Source organism: Panulirus ornatus, chromosome 25 (genome assembly GCF_036320965.1).
Source record: "Panulirus ornatus isolate Po-2019 chromosome 25, ASM3632096v1, whole genome shotgun sequence".
In the NCBI taxonomy this organism is placed as follows: Eukaryota; Metazoa; Arthropoda; class Malacostraca; order Decapoda; family Palinuridae; genus Panulirus; species Panulirus ornatus.
In genome coordinates, this window is record NC_092248.1 from 5,723,004 (window position 1) to 5,744,577 (window position 21,574).

A 21,574-nucleotide genomic window follows, 5' to 3' on the forward strand; every position below is an offset into this window, starting at 1 on the left:
TATATATATATATGAGTATACATATATATATGAGTATACAACCATTTATCATCATGCATATAATATACACAATATTCGTCCCTGTTATCAAAATATTCTGACCTCCTGATACTATACTAATACTATCGGCTGTGAGGAAGATCCTGATAGTATAAGGGGCTTTGAGAAGTCCAGGACCAGGCGAACCCTAACTTATCCTGATATATAACATTTATATATCAATTAGAAGTTAAAAATCTATGTACTCCGTTAACCAAAGCCATACATATTTATCTACAGTACAGTACTATCCTTGACCGCCCAATAGCAATGGGAATTCATAGATTTCTTTTATTTTTAGATTTAAGGCTGCGCTACTTCAAGCAGCAGGGGAATGCTGGACGCTTTTCGAATGAGATGTTCCTTGACTGCGTTCCAAATACACTTATACCATATGATAAACCTCTACACTACACCAGATCTCTTATTTTTCTTTTTTTCTCTTAAGTAATACAACTGAAGGAGCACTTTATAAGTGAGGTAAGTGTAAAGTGGAGACGAGTAGGGAGGATAGCAGGAGAAGGGAGCACAGTCCAGCCTGTAGTGCGCCTGCGCCCAAGGGGTCGACGCCTTTCATCTCTGACGTCAGAGCTCCGTCATTCCCTGACGTCACGGACTGTGATGACGACATAGAACCTGTTGACAAGAAAGATATCAGGGGGAGGAAGTATTGCCATAACACAGATGATTATGACTTCATAAAGTGTGCCTATACAATATAGCTACGGCACACGTGGAGACGTCCCACACTTGATGATGACGTCAGTCCTGATGACGACATACAGTGACGTCATTGATATCATGAAACCAAAACTGAGTTTGAAAAATAAATTTTTTGTTTTGTTACGTTGTCCTCGCCCCTCGCTATCCATTTCTAATTCATCTATAGACAAAATTTACTTTCTACCACTTGATTATATGATTAAGTTAAAATTCTATATATATATATATGTGTTAGAACAAACATATACTCGAGTAGATAGATATGTCGATAGATAGATATACTATTTACCCCCACACATCAGTTCTAATCCTTGTTCTTAAAAACCGTGTGGCTCCGGCATTTAAAGGGGGGAAAGGAGGAGGACCCCAGACTCGCAAAAAAAATAACATAGATTCGAACAGAAAGATAAGCAAACACCTGGAAGAGAGAGAGAGAGAGAAAGAGAGAGAGAGAGAGAGAGAGAGAGAGAGAGAGAGAGAGAGAGAGAGAGAGAGAGAGAGAGAGAGAGGTGTTCCTTTTCTTCTAACCCCTTTTCCGGACTCACTTTCTGCCAGGGAGTTGCCGACTAGATAAGCTTCGAGGTCCACTTCGTTGCCTCCTTGATACGCCTCGTGTTCGCAGCGCTGGTCCGCGCCCTTGATGGCTAAGAAGTCTGGGTAGGCGTACGTCCGTTTCCCTGTGGCCTAGAAACAGAGACATGCGAGTGAGAGGGAAAGTGGGGTGGAGTTCGAACCTGTAAGACGCCACGCTAACATACATAACCATATGGCCTGGTGTGTTACTGCATTTTTGCACATGACACCGACAGTATGGTCTAACAGTGTAAGGCACGACTTATAAGTCACGTGAAAGTAAATTACATTAGACTGAGCGGGGTTACTATCCCAGTTGATCGTAACATAAACTGAAGAAGGTTGGTAAAATTACTTATTGCCCGTCAAAGAACTATGATTACATTGGATGAGGAAGATCACAAAGTCAGCCCAGTCGAAGGGAGATGACTTTCACTGTAATCTTTCTCATCGAGTGATTGCCACCTTGACGGACAGCACCTATGGAAATGGGTACGACCCTCGAGCACGACGGTTCGACCCTCGAGCACGACGGTACGACCCTCGAGCACGACGGTACGACCCTCGAGCACGACGGTATGACCCTTCGACCACGACGGTACGACCCTCGAGCACGACGGTACGACCCTCGAGCACGACGGTACGACCCTCGAGCACGACGGTACGACCCTCGAGCACGACGGTACGACCCTCGAGCACGACGGTATGACCCTCGAGCACGACGGTACGACCCCTTGACCACGACGGTACGACTTGTGATGGCATTCAACTCACCTTGAGTTCCTTTCTGCCGTGGGTTCTACAGTTACCCGTGTGTGGACTGTACAAGACTGTCTCCTGTAGTCGCTTTAACATTTCGTCGTCCTTCCAAAACGCTTCGTCGTGAAGAACGTCGTACAGGGAGGTGTTGAGAGCAGCTGCCAGGCGTAGAAAAAGAGAGAGTACATATATATGTATTTTTATATACACCGTTATGAAAATATATGTCAGACATTAAAGTCCTCTCTCTCTCTCTTTCTCTCTCTCTCTCTCTCCCACCCAAAGGCAACGCCAGGCTTAAGGGGTTACACACACACACACACACACACACACACACACACACACACACACACACACCTACTCACAGTCATTGGACTTGACGTTGACCCCATGGAACTTCTGGTGCAGGTAGAGAGTCTTCAGCTTCTGGTCGTACCCAGCCTCCTTCATCTTCCTGGCGCGCTCCGTCTCCTGCGCCTCGTCCACTTCGAGATTATCCAGGATCCCGCTCGGCCTGTGGGTTTGGGGGAGAGTACGCAATAGACTGATGAAATACGCTTCTTGTGAGATGAAAAAAAAATAGAAAAATAACTTCTTTCTTTTTTTGCATCTTAACGCAAGAGATTACGTGTGATCTTACAGACTGAGTGTGTCTTGATTTGTAGAGATCCTAGGCATATATATATATATATATATATATATATATATATATATATATATATATATATATATATATATATATATATATATATATATAGCCCTCGAGATCGTACATCATTGTACGAGATAACATATTGACAGTCCTATGAGAAAATGAATTCATCATCATTTATCTCAATGCATGAGAGAGATAAACTTGCAAAATGGAAGGCCCGGTGGTCCATATCGAAGACCTTCCTGAAGAAGTGGTGATATATTTGTTTACATGACTTCTCGTATACAGGTGAATGCTTTCTAATACCATGCAAGACTGTCTGTAATAGATCTTCATCATAGGCCTGAAGAATTTGTGGTACCCCAGGAAGTGTGGCTATAATACTATTTCATCAAAAAGGATAAAGTATTACCAGTAGTCCAAAAAAAGCGTGAAGGTATAATACTTCTCATTATAAACCTCTAAGGCATTTCTAGTACCCAATGAGGTGTGGTGGCACGATACTCACTCACTGTCTGTAGAAGTAAGGCCGAAGGCAGATATGAGGGTGGACAACGGGGATGCTGAAGTACACAAGGATATGTCCACTCGAGGGTAATACATCACGAACACCAGACACATCTCCTCGTCCGTGCTGAACCCTCCCTGCAGGAGGTAGAGGAAGAAAGAACACTTACCCAAGGGCTAAGACAAAGTAATGGTGCATTCACGTAAGGGAAACCAAGTACTTGTGTGTCTATAATCCTATACTAAGCTCATGGCCAGGAGAGATGTATAGATGAGTCATACCCAAAAGTCGGGATATTTTCCCACCGTTCTCTGTGGACATAGAAATAGGGGGGAACAGAAAACGTCGATAGGGATCATTGATTACCATTTTGACTATTCTTATCTTCTTTTTTCTAAAGGATAAACCTGGATAAACCTGAACCTTTAATATTACCCACAAAACAGATCTTTTTTTTTTTCAAAGTAATAGAAACGTAAACCTTGTATCCGGTTCCTATTGCGTCTTGCTCCTATCACTTACAGGTCGCATCCGATAAATCCGGACAGTATTTTGACCGGATCTAGCGCACATGCGTAGTAAGATCCAAAAAAAGAAGGATCGCACCCACGCGCTGAATCAGTTGGTTAGTAACGTTCCTCGAGATATGCAAATTTCATGTGTATCATCATGAGCCAGCCAAAGAAAGTCATGAAACCTATTTTACTGGACAGGAGTGATGAGACGCAAGAAAAAAACAAGAGGAGGTACCAGTTTGGAGGGGAAAAATGATGACATTTGGCAACTTTGGTCAACCAATCAAGTGACGACATTCGTCAAGCGATATTTGTTGTCGCTTCTCGCCCTAATCTATTACGTAACCAGTGTGTTCATTTACACTAAACAGCTGATATATAAGACCCTTTTTTTCAATGTCCCACAAGATTAGAAATTCTTTCTATATTATTTGTGGCCTAAATCTGTTATATCTACTTTTGCCTTGATGAAAAAACCTCTTTCATATCTATCTCATCAATGACAACATAGTCTATTGATATTCGCAACATAGCAGTTCACTATTAGTCCTCGTTCTTTAGCACAGTAATTCGCAGAATCAAAGGGGTTTCGTGTTAGTACAACACTCCCCGTTTTCCATTGCCAAACACCATGAACCCTACTGCACATGTCTGGAATATCCACGTCTGGAATAAACGAATCTGGAATATCTCGCGTCTGGAATATACGCGTTTGATAAATACATATAAGTCTGGAATAGACGAGTCTAGAAGACAGAAGTCTAGAATGAAAGAGTCTGGAATATACGAGTCTGGAATATACGCGTTTGGTATATATATGAGTCTGGAACATACGAGTCTAGAGGGCAGAAGTCTGGATTGAACCAATCTGGAATATACGCGTTTGGTATATATATGAGTCTGGAACATACGAGTCTAGAGGGCAGAAGTCTGGATTGAACCAATCTGGAATAGACGAGTCTGGAATATACGAGTCTGGAATACAGAAGTCTGGAATGAACGAGTCTGGAATATACGAGTCTGGATTACTCACAAAGACAGGCTTCGTCTTGGATCTGGAATCGTAGCCACACTCAGTGATGAACGCGTCGCCAGGTAGGATAGTGGCCTCCTCGCTCAGGACCCGCACTTGCTGGTAGTTGAAGTCGTAGTTCAAGTCTGGAATGGGGAAAGAGACAGACCTGTAGAAAACGGGGGATTGGATGTGGTAAGTAAGGTCAACCACGTATGCTTGGGCGTTGGAAGAAAGGTCGTTGGTCGTAGGCTGGTCGTATAGACAAAGGCCAGTGATGTATGCTAGTTCTAAATTGAAAGGTCAGTCACATGCAGTGTTAATAGCATGTAAGGTCAAGCACCTATGCCGCTTTGTGGCATGTAAGGTCAAGCACATATGCCGCTTTGTGGCATGTAAGGTCAAGCACATATGCTGACTGTAACATATAAGGTCAACCAAGTATGCTGGTTGTAACAGCAAGACCCACATATACTACCAGTAACAGGTACTGAAATATAACATTGTTCTATGGCTATGAAGAACCACTTACCTTTAAACATGACTGGTAGTTCTCGGCCACGACGAATGTGTCGCAGCGTTATGTCGGTCCCAAGGACATGCGCGTGGAGCAGAGCCTGGAAAGCCTTCACCCCTCCTTCTGGTAAACCCTGAAGAAGAAGAGGCCATCAAGCTATCAGAAGAGGTGTGTGAGTTCCGACACCACCTTCAGCAGTCATCTCACACACACACACACACACACACACACACACACATACACACACTTGCCTACTTTGGCTCGAGAGCTTCCAAGACTTTACCTGCCACGAGAGAGACGCAAAGACCCTTTGCCTGAGGGAAATACTGTGATGGGTGGAAGGGTCGATTGGGTGAGAAATGATAATAAAGGAAGAAAGAGTGTGTGGTATTAAGAAGAGTACGGTTGAGACAGCTGGAGAGGGTGTTCTGAAATGGTCTGGACGTATGGAAAAGGGAGAGAAGGGAGACGCTAACGGAAAGGGTACAGGGCATTAGTAGTACAGGAGACAGGGCGAAGGGAGAGACCCAACTGGATGTAGATAGGGTGCATGATAAACCCTCTGCCAGTGGAGGTGTAGTGCCAGCAGTCCGTGCAGCTTAACAGGGTCCATGAAACTCCCGCCCTTCTGTCTTACGCTGAGCCACACGCAGGCAAGGGGCGGCGGGGCTGGAGCGGGGGCAAAGGAGGAGATGCTGGCGTCAGAGAGGCCTGTTAAGCGTGTGGCACTAAAGGCTAAGAAGTGGCACTGGAGTTCACCAATGTAGGAGACTTCAGTGCCATGGCCAATCCCTTGAGGGAGTTCCCGGAGGGAACGGCCGTCAGAGAGATAGATAGGTAGATAGATAGATAGATAGATAGATAGATAGAAGTGGGGGTGTGAGATGCTTTGAGCAACTAGGTGGGTGTGTGTGGTGTAAACACACGCAGGAGGACGTGAGAAGTGCACAGGATAGAGCGAACTGGTGCTATGTGGTATACAAGAAGCGACGTGCTTTCTCCTGGGATGAACCAAGGACCAATGGTCTGCTGCTGTTTGAATTCCTTCTGTAGATGAGGCAGTCCGAGGAAGCTACGGAAGGGGGTGTGGGGTCCTTGGTCGTGGTTAAGGAGGGTTCGGGAGGTCTCATTTCGGTGCAGTGGACATGACAGATAGTGATTAGATATGAGGAAATGAGGCAATTTTCTTTTTTTCGCCTCTTCCTAATGTCTCCTCACGCGGGAGAGATCAGGGTACGAGCTATAAGTTCGGGTACCTGTTGCGTGCATTCGCTGGAGCAATGAGCAATGGTTTTCCATCGCTGTGCCGGAGGGATGATGTGAGTGGGCGAGACGCTGTGGCCAAGGGCCAGCGTAGCTGCGTCGTACTGACGTAGTTTCTCGGTGTGGAAGATGCGCAGGCCCGACCCGTCCACAATGCCTGGAGGTGGGAGAGAATGAGAAGGTTCCACCTCACGCAAGAAGGAGGGAGAAGGGGTGGGGCAGACATCCACACACACACACACACACACACACACACACACACACACACACACACACACACTGGGGAGGTAAGACTTTATCTTAGAGCAGCGAGTGAGTCAAATCCAAAGCTCGTATGAAGATAGTAGAGAGAGAGAGAGAGAGAGAGAGAGAGAGAGAGAGAGAGAGAGAGAGAGAGAGAGAGAGAGAGAGAGAGAGAGAGAGAGAGAGAGGAGGGAGGGAGGGAGGGAGGGAGGGAGGGAGGGAGGGAGGGAGGGAGGGAGGGAGGGAGGGAGGGGCATGGTCCTGTGGACTTGGTGCGTCCCAAAGCTTGACACAGAAATATAGGAAAATATATACACATCATCAAACAGGTTTAGCTACACTGCTTTTCTGGGACACTGCAGGTTAAGGACTGACTCACTGGGCTCCAGAACTCGAAACGTATCACTAACAGAAAGTAAAACCCTGCATCTATTTTCATTCCTTTTTTTCTTTTCTCTTTTAAGGGAGAAATTTAAGGTCCCATACTTCAAAAACGAATAGAAAAACAAACAGTACCCCAGCAATTTTGTAGGAGGGGAGACAAGCAAAACCATACCATTCTTGTAGGACAAGCACGACCATATACCTTTTTTGTAGGAGGGGTTGTCGTAGTGGATCTCCAACATGAAGTAGTTGGCGCCCCCGTGATCAGCACCAATGGGGAAGCCGACATGCTCTGGGAATACCTCTCCTGTGAAAGCAAACCTCCAAGTCAATCCCACTCCAGAGAAAAAGCTTGTGAAGACTTACTGTGCGAGTCATGTCATGGAGGCAAAAGAGGAATCAATTTATTTCCTTTATATTTTCTTGGAGGAGGAGGGTGAGGGTTAGCATTGTTAAGTGAGCCACTGTGACGTGTATAGATCAATATGACACAACAGTGTCAGTGATCTCAGGCGATGCTGACCCCAAATTGTCTTACCAAATCACTGTTTTGAGTGAAAAATATATAAATACATACATATATTTATATATATACATATATATATATATATATATATATATATATATATATATATATATATATATATATATATATATATATATATATATATATATATATATATATATATCCCTTCCCTCAGCCGGCGTTATCACATCTCCTTAGAATACCCCCTGCTCACCATCTCTGCTTTCCCCCTCCCCTCCCACTAGACACGCCCCTCGCCAACGAAAGAACGCCAGCAACACTTACCCTCAGACCCAACAGCCCAGGAGACGATAGGGGTGGTGCAGGATAACCAGGAGACGGGCATGTTGGCACTGTAACACTGTGTTCCTCTAATGCCCAGCCATTTCTCGTAGTGCCTGTGGGCGTCGTCAAGGTGGCACTCGTAGAGGAGCATATGGTGCACGTGTGCCAGGTTCCTCTCCTCGATCACTGGTTGGTACTGTGGAGTGTCGTGGTCGACTTGGGTGAATCACATAACCATAACTGTGTCATGACCTATTTGGGGTTCTCTATCTGCATGGTGAAGGGAAGGACTTCTACACTCGGTTGAGGTGGGAGGTGTGTGTGTGTGTGTGTGTGTGTGTGTGTGTGTGTGTGTGTGTGTGTGTGTGTTTATTTCACACGTATCGCACCACCTTCGTGTTTACATATCTATTTACATATCCATAACCAATGCATTTTTATTACACCTTGGTCGGTCCCCACAACTCCTCCCCCACACACACACAACCCCACCATCTCCTCCCCAGGCAACTATCCCTTTACTACCACCCACACATCCCCCACACCAACTCACCCCCGCTCTTCCAACCAGCGACATGCCAGTCCCCCCCACATCAACTCACCCCAATCACATGAGTCTTGCGTCGGAGTGGAGGAACCTTGAAGAGTTTACACCAGTACAGCGTGGAGAGATCTGCTGGCACACTCACCTGCCGAGACAAAAAGAGGCGAGTCAAGACACACACACATACGCACACGAAGCCACACACGAACGCCATGCATGATCTTCGTTCGTGAGTGAATGAGCTCCTTTGAGACAACGAATATCTGTCTCGTATACATTGGACAGGAGGGTTTCTCTTTAGCATACCGTTCGATATTCACGAGTGATCGACATTATACAAATACACACCCTAGGAAATGAATATCCTGGATCATATATATATATATATATATATATATATATATATATATATATATATATATATATATATATATATATATGGTATTCCTTCAACGTGATATTCAGACATAGTGAAACGCACAGGTTGTTGCATCATGTGTAAAAAGACAGAAAATGATTGCTAACACACACGGAAATTCCTGAATCACTCACAAAACCTTTATGAAGATAATCTCTCCTTTAGTGAAATGTTCTCAGAAAGGAAATGAGATCCATATTCTTAGATCATGTAAAATAAAATCTTTAGTATTGTCTTAATGAATAAAAAAAGATCATATTTCGTCTTAATTTAGGATGACAATAGGCATACTTCAATCCATATTTTTGGCTTCATTAATGATATATATATATATAGATAGATAGATATATAGATAGATAGATAGATAGATAGATAGATAGATCATAAATCCTCACGTTGGGAGAGTAAATTTCCCAGGTGGTGACGTCATCAGTGAATTCGGGCAGAGAGAAGCGTGGTTCGAGGAGGTACAGGCTTTTGGTCCCCCGTCGACTGTGGATGGTGATGGTCTGCGCATCCTCGGGGTCTTCGTAGCCGTAAGCCCAGATGACCCGAATGGTGTCACTCTGAGGACGAGAGGCAGAAGTTACTTAATGAGAGGAGTTGATCGTTAAGACCGAATTTCAGTGGGACTTATGGTAATTTTTCTCCTTACGCCACAGTACTGCAAGGACTCAGTCACCTGTTATCGAAAACATGGTCACGGACGGTCAGACATAGGAGACTACAAGGGAGGAGAATCATGAACACCATACGTAACACGGACCCTCCAAGGCACACGGACCCTCCAAGGTCAGGGGTATGTCTCCTCAAAACCACAGAGTCTTGGTGGAGTGGAGTAGCAACATCTTGCCTTCCTGGCAGGAGTGGAGACATGAATTAAAAAGCTTCTGAAATTGGAATCTGTGTTAGTTGACTCCCATAGTGAGGGAGGGTGAGGGAAGTGGACAGTATGTGGGTGGCTGGCTGGCTGGTGCAGATATCACACACACAAAAAAAAAGGTTTCCGCACCAGTTATTTAAAGTGGAGAACTTCAAACTTGTACTATGTCATGTGTGACCAACAAACAGGAGAGTATTTTAACCAGCTCATGGTTCTCTCTCGCAGCCCATGCGTTCTCTCTCAGTCCATGCGCTCTTTTTCAACAAATGCGTTCTCGTCCCACGTAGCCGAGAGTGTCTTACTGAGAGCCATGGCCCGCTTGGTCCTCACCTTTCCAACACACTGCGACCACAACGAAGAGGATGCAAGATCACACCGACACTTACCGAGACTTCGAAGTCATGGGGCTCAACGAAGAGGATGCAAGATAACATCGACACTTACCGAGAGGTCGAAGTCGTAGGGGCTCAACGAAGAGGATGCAAGATAACACCGACACTTACCGAGAGTTCGAAGTCGTGGGGCTCAACGAAGAGGATGCAAGATCACACCGACACTTACCGATAGTTCGAAGTCATGGGGCTCATCGCAGGTGTTCCAAAGGCGGGAGAACCTGAGGACGGTGTGGGTGTCATTCTGCATGCCTCCGTGGACGACCACGTCTTGCGAGTCGTCCAGAGATGGTAGCCAGTTGCCCTCACCATGCCGGTCCTGCGGGAGGGTGGGTGAGAATTAGAGTGAAGTAAAGTCCCCTTTTTTTTCCTCCTTCAGGCAAGACCAAAAATTGAAGACGGTTGTACTCGGGGCTATGAGCGATATATGGGTTTCAGTCATCGTACCACAAGAGAGAAACTGACGAAGAACTTTAAGCAATGTCATCGACCAACTGAAGATTCTAAGAGGCTAATCTAAGCGTGATGAGATATGACCAGACATTTTGATACAATGATTCATTGAGGATTGAAATATGATCATGTCATGAGCAGAATTTGATTAAGAGATGTGACATAGAATCCATTTACCAACCGAATGCCCATCGAATGAATTACGTGAAATGAATCTACGCGCCAGCATGTACCCGTAACCAATCACAGAGCTGGACTTCTAGTGTCAGCCAATCCTACGCGACGCCTTCCTTACCCTGCGTAGACTGGCTTTGCATTCGGGGGTTGACAGGGCCACAGTGACCTACCAAATCGCTGAGTCTGTCCACTTGGGGACTACTTTATGAATAATGCCTAAGTGTTTTGTTAGGCGCAACCTCTCATAAGTATTTCTAAGTGCACTTGGGTGTTACCAGACTCAGCCTCATTGTGTCGGAGCCGCGGATGAAAAGTAGCCACTTTCGCTGTACAATCTTGTCGAGGAACTCCTCACTTTACGTCGGTAGCGCGTCTTTGAAGCTTCCAGGGACTAACCCCAGCAGGAGAGGAAGGGGGTCGTCCTGGCGTCGTGGGATGACTTTATATAAGTGTACTTGTACAGACTGATGGTCGTAGTGGTAAGTGAGTACTCATAACTCATTCCATTGTCCTGGTATGCTACGATGGGATCCAGACACTGAGCATGGGGCATCACGTCCCCAATGTGTCTTAGTGGGTCGCTAAGTTGAGGGTAGAGATGGAGGGGCAAGGGAGAGGAGCCATAGGTAGAATGAAGGAGGGTAAAGTTTCTAGTCGACCCTCCATTTTCTATCTTTCCCCCCACACAAGGATGAACAGACGCGAGTTTCAGGGAAGCTTTGCAAGGTCTTCACCCTTGTTCAACCTGGTTTGAAGGGCGATAGTAACAACTGGGTGGGCACTCCTTCCTACATCTACTTTACCTACTACGAACAATGGACTTTGCTCACCGAACTAAGTCTGCTGCCTGACTCTACTCACCCCGTTTGATGTAATGACTCGTTAATCTTACTTTACTGCCTCTACTCACTCGTTTGAACCTTTCAAGTGACGCAATCTTCGTTGAAAACGTTCGGGTTCCTGCAACTGTCGCAGTTTCATCATTCTGCTCATGCGCTAGAGATCGTAACTTTCTCTGGAGAGAGCCACATGCTGAGGATTTTACACATGGTAGGGGACATCCACATACCAGGAGACGCATCCAAAGGGGCTTTAAAGTAAACCTTCATTTGCTCGCTTTCTCACCGGATGCCTCTATGCATCTGTAATGGCCTTTGGCGCCGGCAAAGAGGCTGTATAACGTTGTATAAAGTTCAAGTAGTTGCGAGGGAGGAATCAGTACAGAAGTACCTACTCCTACGAATATATATATATATATATATATATATATATATATATATATATATATATATATATATATATATATATATATATATATATATATATATATATATATATATATATATATATATACCCAGAAAGACATACACACATATTCAAACGTATGAACTATATATACTACATAAACTACATAAATACTACATATATGCTACATAAATTCACTGGCCACAATCCAAGAGGACAGCATCGAAGACAAATCTACAACTGCCAGTAAACTAACGCAAGACGAAGTGGACAGGCATCTCAACACTGATGGCTCTTTGGTCAAAGTCCCTTGAGATATTCATTCGTCCAGTCCTCAACGTGGTCATGTGTGATGAGTTCCGTGCAGGTGGTTGAGAGAGAGAGAGAGAGAGAGAGAGAGAGAGAGAGAGAGAGAGAGAGAGAGAGAGAGAGAGAGAGAGAGAGAGAGAGAGAGAGAGAGGGTGTGTGTGTATGTCTGAGGACGACTTAATGTCAAGACTCACTCGTCCCATTGACGCAGTACGTGGCCGATTACCTTCCATCCTGGACGAAGACACCTCAGGTCTATAAGGAACTCAGATCGTCATGTTTCCCCCACCGGTTATGATGACGTTTAAGACATTATGTAGCGATAGGTTGTGGTAAGATCTTCACCATGCACACAGTACACAACACACGTCTGCTATGCATACTATCAACGTGAGGTGATGGTATAATTTGGCTCCTTTGTTAACCTGCACAGGATTGAGAATGAACGTCTTGCATGGCAACTGATATAGGCAATGATATGCCAAGGACAAAGCAAACATTCTTTTGCTCAATGGATTTCAACGCTATGAATTTTAACGTTATGAATGACGACTTTTCATCTCTGCTCTTGAGTTTTATTCTAGCATTTATCTATTGTAATATTTTTTTCTGATTAGTTCAATAAGTGCTGGAATATGCATCTGCATTAAATAAATGATTACTCTTACCCAAGCGCTGTAGTTAGCGAAAAAAAAATTTAAGTACTAATTTACGTTCTACATTAGTTTACATAAACTCAGACGATCTAAGCCTTTTAATACCTGTACATAATTCAGAAGTATAAACCCTTTAGTATCAAAACCAATTTACACAATTCAACGCTACTAGTATTAAATCCTTCGATACTAATCCAAAGATAAACTATATAAACACCTCGAAGCCTTTCCAGGTTACATAAATGTCGTCCTGTGACCCAGGAACCATCGGCGGGGGAGAGTTCACACCGCCATCTCGTCCTCTTGCCCAGGATCTATAAGAGTCTTGAAGGTAAACAACTGCTTAACATGTTTGTCAGAGCCGAGAGGTTTGGCCATGGCGTTTATAACGACACTGTCGCTGCCTTATTATACAGTACCTCTTTGTAACAACTCTCCGATAACTCCTTCTTTTTTTTTTTCTTCTAGTACGTGTATTGACCTGCAACTGTGGTTGCTACCTGACTTTGCATGAGCGGCATCGCTCTGGTAATCATGAGGTAGGACGAAGATGCATATTTACTCTCCACAGTCCTATGAAGTATATCCCTGTATTACTTTTTTTAGAGTACGTCGATGCGACCTTTGAGTACAAAGGTGTGGACGACCCATGGGGAAAACGAATTGGGCTCTGGCTTGACCTTTGAGCTTACCCATAACCCCACGTAACTTAAAAGTGGTGTTGGGTGACATCCTGTCATGGCATGACCTCCCAGCAACCTCCCCTGTTATGGTATAACCTCACAGCAACTTCCCCTGGACTGCAAGGGGGGCGGGTGGGGGCCTTACCTGAAGATGGGGTTGGCCAGCATCGTCAACCCAGCCAATAATGATGTCGGCGCCTTTCATACCTCCGTTGGGGGAGAACCCCAGCCCCACGTACCCTTGCGTCGCCACCTGCAGGAGGAGTAAAGTCGAGGTAGTGATCTCCTAACGTCGCTTCGAACAACAAGAAATAAAAGAAAAGTTAAAAAAGGATAAAAGCTAAAAAAAAAAAAAAGAAAATCATGGACTGAGAATGGTAACTTCACATATAAGATGTCTTTCTCTAGCCAAAACGATGTATACATTTTCTTTCATCTAGGGAAGGAAAAAAAAATGAGCCTTTTTAGCAGGCCTCTTACTTGAAGGTTGTGCGATCTGAGAGCACCACTGAGATCGATGGCAAGGATGACCCTGTGCTTCTAAGGCAGCGTCTCCACTTGCCAGAGGTCAGTAAGAGTTTCCAAGTCATGAGACAAACCATTCCCCCTACAAACCTGGACTTCGAAGATGATATCCTTCTCCCGTGGCGTCCAGAGCATGAAGTAGGTGCCCTCTTGATCCAGGAGCGCCCGATGCTGGAAGTCCATGGGAGGTAGAGGAGCGGCAGGCACTGCATCCACTCCCACGCTCCCGCCGGCCACCGTCGCAGCCACCGTCAGGAGGGCTGACAAGACCCAGCCCGCCATGTTGCTAGCAGATGGTCTGAAGATAGTGCAACGTAAACTTAAAGTTGCTTTAGACCTGCACCACCTACCGTGCACTGGAGGCAGGAACCTGCACCACCTACCCTACTGAAGGAGGCAGGAACCTGCTCCACCGACCCTGCAAGGGAGGCAGGAACCTGCACCACCTACCCTACTGAGGGAGGCAGGAACCTTCACCGCCAACCCTACTGAAGGAGGCAGGAACCTGCTCCACCTACCCTACTGAGGGAGGCAGGAACCTGCTCCACCGACCCTGCAAGGGAGGCAAGAACCTTCACCGCCTACCCTACTGAAGGAGGCAGGAACCTGCACCACCTACCCTATTGAGGGAGGCAGAAACCTGCTCCACTTACCCTGCAAAGGAGGCAGGGACCTGCACCACATACCCAAGTGAAGGAGGCAGGAACCTGCACCACCTACCCTACTGAGGGAGGCAGAAACCTGCTCCACTTACCCTGCAAAGGAGGCAGGAACCTGCACCACATACCCAAGTGAAGGAGGCAGGAACCTTCACCGCCTACCCTACTGAAGGAGGCAGGAACCTGCACCACCTACCCTACTGAAGGAGGCAGGAACCTGCACCACCTACCTTACTGAGGGAGGCAGAAACCTGTTCCACTTACCCTGCAAGGGAGGCAGGAACCTGCACCACCTACCCTGCAAGGGAGGCAGGATCTGCACCACCTACCCTACTGAAGGAGGCAGGAACCCACACACCACCTACCCTCCTAGACAATCTATTTCACTCACTGCAAAGGTAAGTTATGAATAAACAATAATTTCAAGGAAAACAGAGGAAAAAAAATTCGTGATTTCTCACCTCAAAGTACACTGATGGTGGACCGATAGTCCTCTGTGGCTTCACTGTATCGTAAGGTCTCCAGAAAAGCTCAGAAAATACTAGCAAGGCGGCGGAAAGACCACTGGCAATGACTACTCACTTCGAGCAACTGTGAGTAACTGGCGACATGGTAAACCCACAAGGTCAAGGGGGGGTGGGACGTAGCAGCGAGCCCTGCAACGAGCATAATGATCCATACAACGTGATCGTATGTACTACACTCACGATGACTGTATACTTTGCAACGACCATCCTCGAATACATCAGGTAGGGCGGGTCCAGGCCCTTCAGGGAGGATAGGTGAAGGAAGGGAGGGATATAGGGCGTCCATGCATACTGGAGGTAAGGGTGCTGGGCCGGTAAGAGGGTGGAAAAACTCAAACTACAACGTTCTTGTGGTTTAGCGAAGTTCACATGACGTGACATTATATCTCACAGTCGAGGACGTGTTAGGTCGATACCCAATGCTTTGTCAAGGCCATTATTATACAGAGAAATTGATTCCCGAAATCATAGACAAGGGCAAGTCCACTTGTATGTAAAGGGGGAGTCCACCTCTATGAACTGGACGAGTCCACCTGCATATAATGGGGGAGTTCAGGTATATGAAAGTGAAGAGTTCAGGAGCGCGTTTTTTTTTTTTTTTCTCCTCTTTGGAAAGGAAAGGGCCAGCCCGCCTCAGACCACTCCCACATAGACCCACCTTGAAAATGAGTTCCTATCATTCGCTCTTACACGTCACTAACCCGTTTCTATGAAGATCGTTTTTCTTTTTTTTTTAACCCATGTTCTTAAAGGGCGTGACTCAACAGTGGTTTGACACATCGAGGAAAAAAAAAAAAAAAGAAAAGAACTGTTCGGGATGATTCACAGTCATGGTAGAAATAATAAGCCTCCTCCTCCTCCCCCACACCACACTCGTCCTTCATTCACGTGGGTAAGTTAATAGTTTTGATCACGTGGTGTTATAGTTTTGATCACGTGGTGTTATAGTTTTGATCACGTGGTGTTATAGTTTTGATCACGTGGTGTTATAGTTTTGATCACGTGGTGTTATAGTTTTGATCACGTGGTGTTATAGTTTTGATCACGTGGTGTTATAGTTTTGATCACGTGGTGTTATAGTTTTGATCACGTGGTGTTATAGTTTTGATCACGTGGTGTTATAGTTTTGATCACGTGGTGTTATAGTTTTGATCACGTGGTGTTATAGTTTTGATCACGTGGTGTTATAGTTTTGATCACGTGGTGTTATAGTGTGAGGATATTGATGACAGGGAACGATGAGGGGATCTGTCCAGGGGGCGTCGTCGTCTGCCAGGTGGGAGATGCCCTCTCCAGCTCCGCGCACTTTGCACAATCCGGACATTCTTAAGCGATTGTACCACACACCCACCCAGCTGCGACACCACACACACACACACACACACACACTCTCTCTCTCTCTCTCTCTCTCTCTCTCTCTCTCTCTCTCTCTCTCTCTCTCTCTCTCTCTCTCTCTCTCTCTTCTTCTTCTTCTTCTTCTTCTTCTTCTTCTTCTTTTTCTTCTTTTTCTTCTTTTTCTTCTCTTTCTTCTTTTTCTTCTTCTTCTTCTTTTTCTTCTTCCTCTTCTTCTTCTTCTTCTTCCTCTTCTTCTTCTCCACACTTGTCCCTCACTCACCTATTTGCATATCCCCATATTTATCAGTTCCCATCCACGTCCAAGTGTGTTTGCATCAAGTGGGTGTTGTTACCGGACTGACGCCTTCCTCTGCTTACACCGCGACTGGAGAGTCACTCCCGGGCAAGGCTGTATCACCCCACCGTCACCTGACGAAGGGGGGAGCACAGTTATCATCGAAGACCTTCTCACTTCGAGGAGATCCATCGTAGCACAGACTTCGAGCTACAGGACATCCTCCTGAAGGTGGAAAGAAGCACGAACGCCTCAGGAGAAATGGAGATCCTAGGCTTGGTATCGACAGCTTATGGCTCAACTCCTTCAGGAGAAAAATCAACAAACTTGGGTATACCGACTCTCCTTTACTACTAATATAGCTACTATCCTTCTCTGCTAGTATGTAGCTATTCTCCTTCACTGCTAGTGCATAGCGGCTCTCCTTCACTGCTAGTGTATAGCGACTCTTTCCCTTGATGTTACGAAGGCCAAATTCTTCAGCAGACTAAAAAGACATGACGTAGCAGACTGCATAACGAGACAGTGCAGTCTGATGTGTTTCATAGGAATGAGGGAATTGCGCAGACGATACATATTAATGGCTAGTTCCTTTGTTTATCCCCTGATGATCAGTTGACGCTGTGAATAGATAGTAATGTCTACCCAGTTAGTGGATAGTGCAATCCGCCTACACCCGCTGGTTAGCTTACACTATCATTGAATAGTTTTTATGACTATCAATGGATAGTCATACCTCTCTATCCCTACTGGTTAGTGGGCATTATCGGTGGATAGATCAATCTAACTATCTACAGTGCGTCGAAGGGTGTCCGAGAAGGAATGAGAATGAGGAATGAGAGACACAGAGATCCTCCTCGCGCTTGCTATAGCCCTGGATGAAGTCAAACCCGACCGGAAAAGATCTCTGACGTCATAGATCTCTGTGCCACACAACATTTTTTTTTTCTTTTTCTCTCTTGATCACATGCAGAGCAGAACGTCCCTAACTATCTACGTCACTTTGAAGGTCATCATCACCCATCAGCGTCGGTCTGGAGGGAGTGCTTACCACCCCCTCCCCCCATTGGTGTATCACGTAGGCAACACACACACACACACACACACACACACACACACACAGAGGCTGAAGAACGTTGAAAAGCGGTCTACCTCCAGGTTCAATACTGAGCCCACTTTCTCTTTCTCTAGTGTTCTTTTTTTTCTTCCATAGCATCGACAGAATGACCATTCAGCATGGTTTTCTGTGGATGAATCAGGCACTTGATCAAATGCAAAGCTCTCGAGTGATTTTATATCACATCTATCTATCTATCTATCTATCTATCTATCTCATCGTCCGTAACAGGAGTAAAAGAAGGACGCACTTCAACATTTCTTGGTGGTTGCCAGGTACTCCATTTCATAATAGGAAAAATTTACAACAGATGCGTGTGAAAGACGTATCCCACAGGCTTTTTTTTCTTTTCTTTTTTTTTTTACAGGAACGCAAATGTAAAAGGTTTCTTCCCATATCGCCGAACCTCAAATGGCAACTGGATTCTTATGGAAAATATAGCAATAATATATGATATAAAAAAAGCTTAGGAATATAGCACCTTTATATGAGTCGTTGGCGCTATGGTCGGGTGTATATATATATATATATATATATATATATATATATATATATATATATATATATATATATATATATATATATATATATATATATATATATATATATCCTTCTCTCTCTGAAAGGAAAGAAGAAACTCCATCTAGTTCCATGGTCTAATGACAGTGCCAGTCATAGGTGGAATGACTGTGAGGTTTGATAGTCCAAGACTGGAGAACCATTCACTTGTGAGACACCAGTCATACCACAGCTGTCACTCATTCTCCTCATATTAATGAGATGATGTTTGCACTCGACATTGGGGAAGGACTCACACCTCATGGCTACGTGGTAGACAGATCGAAGTGAGGTGTTTCTACTTCGCTGTCATGAGGTAGGATCTCGAATGTAGTGTCTTGATTTCATTCACACCGGACGAATGCCGACTTTTCCATCAATACACATCAATTTGCATCAATACGTGTGTGTGTGTGTGTGTGTGTGTGTGTGTGTGTGTGTGTGATGAGGTAATCCATATCATTTACCAGTCGGGGATGGGAGACAGAACTGACAGTGTTCACAACGTCTACATGACCCAGTAACAAGCTGTGTGCCACTCACTGCACTGTAACTGCCAGTTCAGACGGAAGAGCCACTCAGAACGAAAATGAGAGCCGGTCAGAGACACAGGGGGGGGAATTGGCTTACCAATCAGGCCCACACGGGAGGTACACGGTGTAATCCCCTCCCCAAGGCACACGGGATGAAGGGAACACAGCTCAAGACACCTCCAACACAACTGGACTTCATGGGTGAGGTGAAAGCTGTGCGTCCGTGTGTGTGTGTAGTGTGTGTGTGTGTGTGTGTGCGTGTGTGTGTAGGTGCGTCCGTGTAGTGTGTGTGTGTGTGTGTGTGTGTGTGTGTGTGTGTGAAGGACGTTTCAAGGGAGGAAGTGGCTGGGGGGAGAAAATCTCCTCACAACATTCTTTGAAAAAACCTGATGAGGTCGGTCGGTCATGCGCGGGAGACACTCCAGTGAGTCAAACGACGTCGAAAATGAATAATGTCATCTTCTCAGCGAGTAACTCCCTCGTTGTTGTCCTGCCGGTGGTTTCTTGAGATGGTGTTGCAGGAGGAGGAGGGTGTAGTGTGTTGCAGGAGGAGGAGGGTGTAGTGTGTTGCAGGAGGAGGAGGGTGTAGTGTGTTGCAGGAGGAGGAGGTTGTAGTGTGTTGCTGGAGGAGGAGGATGTGGTGTGTTGGAGGAGGAGGTTATAGTGTGTTGCTGGAGTAGGGTGCAGTGTGTTGCTGGAGTAAGGTATAGTGTGTTGCTGGAGCAGGGTATAGTGTGTTGCTGGGGTAGAGTGTAGTGTGTTGCTGGAGTAAGGTATAGTGTGTTGCTGGAGTAGGGTATAGTGTGTTGCTGGAGTAGGGTGTAGTGTGTTGCTGGGGTAGGGTGTAGTGTGTTGCAGATGAGTATGGCAGAGGCTGGCACACGTATAAGGTTCAGGGACACAGAAGCTGTAACCCATGTAGGGCATTAGATTTGCCGCCCAGGTGCCAGATTTGGCACACACACACACACACACACACCAGCAACCTGGGCCACATTGAAGCCATACCTGAGCACGGGGCGGTCATCGACAAGAGCCCGTGCCAGGCTTACTCTCGCCGAATCTTTCCCACACACCAAACACGTTCAGGGGAAATGACGTTTAGATTACGTCAGCAACACCATGTAGGCGGGAACACAGATTGGAAAGAACACTCCCTTCATCATCATCATATATATATATATATATATATATATATATATATATATATATATATATATATATATATATATATTTATATGGAAAGGATCACAATTTTGCGCGTGATCAAGATATTCCTATGAGTCCACGGGGAAAATGAAACACGATAGGTTCCCAGGTGTGATTATTACACGAAAACGCACTTGGGAACTTATCGTGTTTCATTTGCCCCGTGGAATCATGGGAATATATATACATATATATATATATATATATATATATATATATATATATATATATATATATATATATATATATATATATATATATATATATACATATATATATATATATATATATATATATATATATATATATAGATTCAACTTTTCAGTCCGAGGTTCCTTTGGATAAAGATATAGTTTAATTAAAGGCATTTTCGATGTGAAGCCTTTATGATATAGATCTGAGCTGAGTAAACCTTCTGTAGACTTGATTTCAGACATTTGGGTTAGCCTCATCCAAAGGCGATTTTCCACTAGCTGACCTCAAGGAGGCGGAGCCCGGTAACACCTCGCCATATAAAGATGTGTGTGTGTGTGTGTGTGTGTGTGTGTGTGTGTGTGTGGAGGTGGGGGTGGTGGTAAAGGAGGTTAGGCAAGACTAGGAAAACAGCTTTCATCTGACTGGGTGCATCTAAGACCCATGTGTGTGTGTGTGCGTGTGCGTGTGTGTGTGTTGGGGCGGCGGGGGAGAGGTACGACAACTGCTAGAGGACGACCGGCAATGCGCAACAGCAGGTCTTTTTTTTTTTTTTGGAACTGTGCTGTCGGATGTGCGATACACTGCGTATGGCAACTGTGACCATATCCTTTGAAGTCCAAACACCAGAATCAAAGTTCTAATCATCTCTGTCATGACGCCTTCCTTACATTTGTATAATTTCGTCCAATGGTGACGCATCTCATTTCCCTTGCACCTTCTGAGGTGCCTTTTGCTAACGTATATACGTAACCAAAGCCCGGATTTCCGCTGGCAACCCTCCAGTAAAACTAGAAATAGGAAAAAAAATGAAGAAACAAACGCAGTGAGGGAACGTTCTATAGCAAGATGGATGTAAAGA

The 21,574-nt window shown here is 45.1% G+C and overlaps 1 protein-coding gene across 1 annotated transcript; it reads right to left on the reverse strand.

The window, feature by feature from the left end:
* Positions 1–242: 242 nt before the first annotated feature.
* On the reverse strand, positions 243–15,550 carry LOC139757201 (DBH-like monooxygenase protein 1). Its single transcript, XM_071677356.1, has 16 exons — positions 15,408–15,550; positions 14,378–14,585; positions 13,908–14,015; positions 10,409–10,558; positions 9,360–9,530; positions 8,605–8,691; positions 8,003–8,198; positions 7,394–7,498; positions 6,558–6,721; positions 5,317–5,434; positions 4,806–4,930; positions 3,258–3,394; positions 2,460–2,608; positions 2,110–2,252; positions 1,308–1,446; positions 243–675 (listed from the first exon to the last, which is right to left on the reverse strand). Exons 2-16 carry the CDS (start codon positions 14,567–14,569, stop codon positions 509–511), a joined length of 2,151 nt encoding a protein of 716 aa, XP_071533457.1. The 5' UTR covers positions 14,570–14,585; positions 15,408–15,550; the 3' UTR covers positions 243–508.
* Between the last annotated feature and the right edge of the window lie 6,024 nt (positions 15,551–21,574).

Excerpts from the sequence above, each read along its gene's own strand:
- LOC139757201 (XM_071677356.1), bottom strand. The coding sequence starts at position 14,569 with ATGGCGGGCTGGGTCTTGTCAGCCCTCCTGACGGTGGCTGCGACGGTG. Across the intron at positions 14,016-14,377 it reads ATATCATCTTCGAAGTCCAG|GTGGCGACGCAAGGGTACGT; the intron begins GTTTGTAGGGGG and ends CTCCTCCTGCAG. Across the intron at positions 7,499-8,002 it reads CTGGGCTGTTGGGTCTGAGG|GAGAGGTATTCCCAGAGCAT; the intron begins GTAAGTGTTGCT and ends TTGCTTTCACAG.